Raw genomic sequence first — 6,000 nt, 5'->3', positions numbered from 1 at the left:
GATATCCCTTAGGGGAGAGAGAGAGAGAGAGAGAGAGTAGACGAGGATGAGAGAGAGAGAGGAGAGAGAGAGAGGGGGGGGGGGGCTGGCTTGCGACTCGGTGCCTCGTCTAAATGAATACAGTATAACAAAATCGTTTAAAAACTAAGTATCTGATGTCAAAGTGAGCCTCGATAAGAAGGGATAAGAAGCATAATGTTGGAATTATAACGAATAATATAAATAACTGTATGATATTCCTCTAAAAAAATCATTGTTTATGAAAACACTGAAGAGCTTATGTGAGCATTACATAATTAATTTACTTTGCGATATTAATTATAATAATCATATATATATGTGTGTGTGTGTGTGCGTGTGTGTATATATATATACATATATTATATATATATATATATATATATATGTATGTATGTATGTATATATATATATATATTACACTAAAAAAATAATTAGTGTGTATACATATATATATGTATATATATATATATATATATATATATATATATACACACACACACTAATTATTTTTTTAGAGGAATATCATTGTTCTTTATATTTTCATTATAATTCCGACATTATGCCTCTTATCTCGTTCTATATATATATATATATATATATATATATTATATATATATATATATATATATATATAGTCATATTTATATATGCTGAATCGTATATGAACTATTAGTGCAAAAACCTTTCACAACACTGGCCACTTTGTATACCAACAGAGACGGCTAGACACCAGATCCTCAAGCAAACCCCCCACCCCGCCCACCAAGCCCGCACACACATACAACTGTTTAGTTTTATCTTGTAGACACTCATGGGCTTCGTAGAAACTGAAGCCTTTCTTTCTAATATGTTTCACGCCATCTACCTTTATAACACTTCGAACTATTCACTAGCCTTTCCATATGACCATACCATCCAGGAGAACCTCTAATGAAATCTAGTCTATGCTGTCACCTACACGAAGTTTTTTACACTTCTTCATATCTCCATGTTTATCGTCCTCATAATTCTTTGGCCGCGTATACTACGCAAGCTTCCTCCGATTTACTTTCAGCATCCACACTTCACTTCCATAATGGAGCGTTTGCTCAACAACCCCCTTCGTGCAATCCCACCTTGGGCCTTTATAGACATTCCAGTCAAAATGCATATCCCTTTCTACTTTATTTGATTAACTTATCCTGAATTCTGGTCGTCTACAACATCTGGTTTGTTTTTCTTCATTTCTTGTATCTGTTGTAATTATTTTCATACGTAATTACGCTCGATACATACATATGTAATTCGTAAATAACCGTAGCGTAAACTTGAGTTCGTTATCTTAATAAAAGTCTTGTCATTTTCGGCTTTTTTCCTTTTTTTAAACCATTATATTATCTAATTATCTCATTGGTTAATCTATATATGAAGACAGATACAATTCGCGAAATCCATTTACCAGTGTCCTAAACGAGAACGATTTCCCTTCCAGTGTGGGACCAACATTTTCCGTAAACAAAACAGAGCCTCCCATAACACTGACCTTTTTCCAGTAAATCAGAAGTGGCTGTAGTAAGACTCCTGTTCTAGTGACGTGAATTTCTCGTGATTTCATTTGGCGCCCGAAATAGTTGAAGCTTCGAGGAAGTGGTGAAAGTGGATTAGATCAATGTCTTGAACTCCTGACGTATAAATGAGCGGACGAGAGTAAAATAATACTATGCAAATTGCGATTTATCTTCAGGACTTTTGAAGAACTCTGCATGTTTGTTCAGTTCGTTAACTTTTAAGTGATTGTAGCGACTACCGAAGCTGTTGACCATCCTCTGTACAAAGGACTTTTCTGAAAATATCAAGAAATATTCTTGCAGCATTTCCCATCCCTTTTGAATGAATTAAGAGGAGCACCGTAGTCATTTGAGAAGAAAATAGTTCAGAGTACTCAACATCATACAGCACTCAGGCTCCGTGTGAAACATATTTAGAAATAAGTGATTTCCAACACCTTGGAGAATTCAGGCATCTAACTACACAAGGAGAAGAACAAAGCAGGGAATACCGAAGCTCTTACAGATCTGATCAGAGATTTCACACTCAAGTGATATATCTGTGACGACCTCTTTTCTCTCGGTGACACTTGAGTAGGCTTGGCTATGGCTAAGTTCCTGAGGAGAAGCCTTAAACGGAAGAAAGGTACTGTTAGCTTCTTACGTAAGTTGCATTTCTTTTATTCTCCTCTGCGTCTGTCTGTGTCTGTTTGTCTGTAAGCATGATGTCTTGTCTTTGTGGCTGTGCTGTTGCTCCTGTGCCTGTGCTAGTCTGTCGTGTATCTTTGCCCTATTGGTTGTCATATGGCTGTGTGCCTGCCTCTCTCTCTCTCTCTCTCTCTCCTTTCCATGGGGTCTGTATATTCGACACTTTTGGTTTGAAATACTTTTAACAGAGTCCAAACGTTCTTCATTTAGCGTTATGTTTCAGTTTGCCTAATGTACTTAATATCTTATGTTTGTTGCTCCTAAGTTATGATGTAATTTTACTTTCTGTTGGTTAACCATTTTTGAAATATGAGTTCTAAGGGCATAAATTAAAAACATGCCTCTAAGCCAGTGATGTTCAATTGTAAAAGAGTTTAGATTAGGAAGGCATCAAGTCCTGTGTTGAATTTGGTAGTAACCTTAATGTTTCAGAGTTCTATAATATTCCCTCATTAATTGCCCGAAAGATATATTCATAAAAAATGGAAATTACAGTTAACGATTGATAAAAACTGCGAATCAAGTCCTTCACATTGGGGAGGTTGGTTTATCAATTAAAAGGAAAGCTGGTGTCGTTCATTTGCAGTGTTGACTGAGGAATGATAGATAGTATAGGGCTGAATACGAGCTCACAAAGATGTCTGTTAACTGTTGGTTGAACACTTTTGAATCGCAGTTGAAACTTTAAAAAAAAAAAGATGCTTGGGTAAGATAGATAATTGGTAGCCGAATTAAATCTTGCTTATATATATATATGAATTTTTCTCATATCACCGTGATTCATACACATGCATTAAGCTACAAATGTCTTTTAATATCCGGTTCGCTCAACATCGGAATTAATACATTTCTGTATGTTACCCGAAGGGGAATTTTTTATTTGATGATAATTTCGTCCTCTCGTGGTGAATTCGAACCAGCACACAGAGGAGAAATCAGGACTTCAGTGACGTCTTCACCGTTGGCCGAGTCGGTGAAGACGTCACTGAAGTCCTGATATCTCCCGTGTGCGCTGGTTCGAATCCACCACGAGAGGACAAAAGTATTATCAACTAAAAAATTCCCCTTCGGTTAACGTATATGGAAATATATTAATTCCGAGGTAGATCGAACTGGATATTAAAGGACATTCGTAGCCTACTGCATATATATATATATATATATATATATATATATATATATATATATATATATATATATGTATATATAATATGTATATATGTGTGTATAGTATATATATATATATATATATATATATATATATATATATATATATATATAAACTCATCTTTTCCCTTTGGCTTGTTCTACTTGAAGCGAATGGGGACACTTTATGCCCCTCTCTGAGAAAAATGACATTTATTTCTCTTCATCTTGCGGGAAATGAGTTAATGATACCATATCGCTTCCCTGTCCTTTTTTGTAGGAGATTTTTTACCCAGATCTACGATGAACCACTATACTCTCTCTCTCTCTCTCTCTCTCTCCTCTCTCTCTCTCTCTCTCTCTCTCTCTTTCCTGTAAAAAATCTTTTTTGAAAATAATTTTATATATTTTTCTCTTTCATTCCATTTGTCTATGAAATAGGTATTTTTTCCAAAGTAATATATCCCCCCCACCCATTCTCTCTCTCTCTCTCTCTCTCTCTCTCTCTCTCTCTCTCTCTCTCTCGGTGTTCGATTCTGGGCCACACAAATTAAATATGTTTTTCCTCAGAAGTAAAATAAATCCTAGGATAGGAGAGAGAGAAAAAAAAGCACTTGATGTGTAATAGCTGATAGTTCATAATATTTCCCCTTTGCAAGATAGGCTACTTATTATGTGCCCTCTATCTGAGGTTGTGGTCTGCTCATCGGAGAATCATCTGCTCTCTCTCTCTCTCACTCTCTCTCTCTCTCTCTCTCTCTCTCTCTCTCTCTCTCTCTCTCTCATGCAAGTAATTTTCCAACGCAGTGCATGACTCAGGGTTTACGATGCAATTAATATTTAAGGATTTAAAATTCTCTGGTCCATATACCATTTATTTGAACCCCTTTTCGATAAATCATATTTTTCAGTCTCACTGGATTGAGTAATTGCCATTAAATATTTTATTTCTTTTCAATGGGCCAAAATAATATGATGCTGCGAATGCTGTAACAAGTTATTAAGGCTTCTTTCGCCTGAGAATAGATGACACTTAGAAACGAGACACTTAAAATAAATATCTTCTTGTGAGAGAGAGAGAGAGAGAGAGAATTTGCAATTATTATGACTAATATACAAGGACGGGTATTAAAGAAATAATTCATGGCTGTCTGTGTCTCTTATAGAATAGTTATAGAAATAATCCGTTGATGCCTGTGGCTCTTATAGAAAAGTTATAGAAATAATCCATTGCTGCCTGTATCTTTTATAGAAAAGTTATAGTAATAATCCATTGCTGGCTTTGTCTTTTATAGAAGAGTTATAGAAATAATCCGTTGCTGCTTGTGTCTTTTATGAAAGGTTATAGAAATAATCCATTGCTGCCTTTATCTTTTATAGAAAGGTTATAGGAATAATCCATTGCTGCCTATATCGTTTATAGAAAGGTTATAAAAATAATCCATTGCTGCCTGTATCTTTTATAGAAAGGTTATAGGAATATTCCATTGCTGTCTGTATCTTTTATAGAAAGGTTATAGAAATAATCCGTTGCTACTTGTTTCTTTTATGAAAGGTTATAGAAATAATCCATTGCTGCCTGTATCTTTTATAGAAAGGTGTTAGGAATAATCCATTGCTGTCTGTATCTTTTACAGAAAGGTTATAGAAATAATCCGTTGCTGCTTGTGTCTTTTATAGAAAGGTTATAGAAATAATCCGTTGCTGCTTGTGTCTTTTATAGAAAGGTTATAGAAATAATCCGTTGCTGTCTGTATCTTTTACAGAAAGGTTATAGAAATAATCCGTTGCTGCTTGTGTCTTTTATAGAAAGGTTATAGAAATAATCCGTTGCTGCTTGTGTCTTTTATAGAAAGGTTATAGAAATAATCCATTGCTGCCTGTACCTCTTATAGAATGGTTATAGAAATAATCCGTTGCTGTCTGTATCTTTTATAGAAAGGTTATAGGAATAATCCATTGCTGCCTATATCGTTTATAGAAAGGTTATAGGAATAATCCATTGCTGTCTGTATCTTTCTTAGAAAAGTTATAGAAATGATCCGTTGATGCCTGTGTGTTTTATAGAAAAGTAATAGAAATAATTCATTGATGCCTGTATCTTTTATAGAAAGGTTGTAGAAATAATCCATTGATATCTGTATCTTTTATAGATAAGTTATAGAAATAACTCGTCGATATCTGTCTTTTATAGGAAAGTTATAGAAATAATCCATTGCTGCCTGTATCGTTTATGTAAAGGTCATTTCCCCATAAACTGTGTAGATTAAAAAAAACTCCATCTGGGAAATTGCAATTCGAGTTTCAAGTTCCATACTGGAAGACAATGCTATCGATTCACAACATTATATGCACATGCACAGAATACGCATGCACGCTTGCTTCCATGTATATCGGTTCATATTCCACGTCAAAAATGAAAGGCTTGAAGTTTGTTATTTACGGAATAAGGCGAATCTCCAACACGTTTGGCTGTAGACTACGCATTTATACAAACGTTGCCCAAATGACCATGTAATTGATATGTTTGAAGATCGTTGATGATAAAATGTGTGGTTTAATGTACAAATATTCACACACACACACACACACACACACA

At 34.8% G+C, this 6,000-nt stretch overlaps 1 protein-coding gene across 3 annotated transcripts in view; it reads left to right on the top strand.

Annotated features, from left to right (window-relative positions):
* The window catches only part of LOC135225848 (Kv channel-interacting protein 4-like), a 790,651-nt gene that overhangs the window by 560,670 nt on the left and 223,981 nt on the right, over positions 1-6,000 (top strand). Inside the window, exon 2 of one of the 3 annotated variants that reach the window (XM_064265392.1) lies at positions 1,493-2,193. The exons of 1 other annotated variant lie outside the window; for it this stretch is intronic. In XM_064265392.1, coding sequence (XP_064121462.1) covers positions 2,154-2,193 — 40 coding nt within the window. In that variant the 5' untranslated portion in view covers positions 1,493-2,153. Of the gene's footprint in view, positions 1-1,492; positions 2,212-6,000 lie in introns of all 3 variants that reach the window. One more of the 3 variants, XM_064265391.1, reaches the window with a different exon arrangement.

This window comes from Macrobrachium nipponense, chromosome 13, assembly GCF_015104395.2.
Source record: "Macrobrachium nipponense isolate FS-2020 chromosome 13, ASM1510439v2, whole genome shotgun sequence".
NCBI classification, from domain to species: domain Eukaryota; kingdom Metazoa; phylum Arthropoda; class Malacostraca; order Decapoda; family Palaemonidae; genus Macrobrachium; species Macrobrachium nipponense.
The sequence above is the reverse complement of the archived record's forward strand: the minus strand, read 5'-3'. Positions and strand labels throughout refer to the sequence as shown.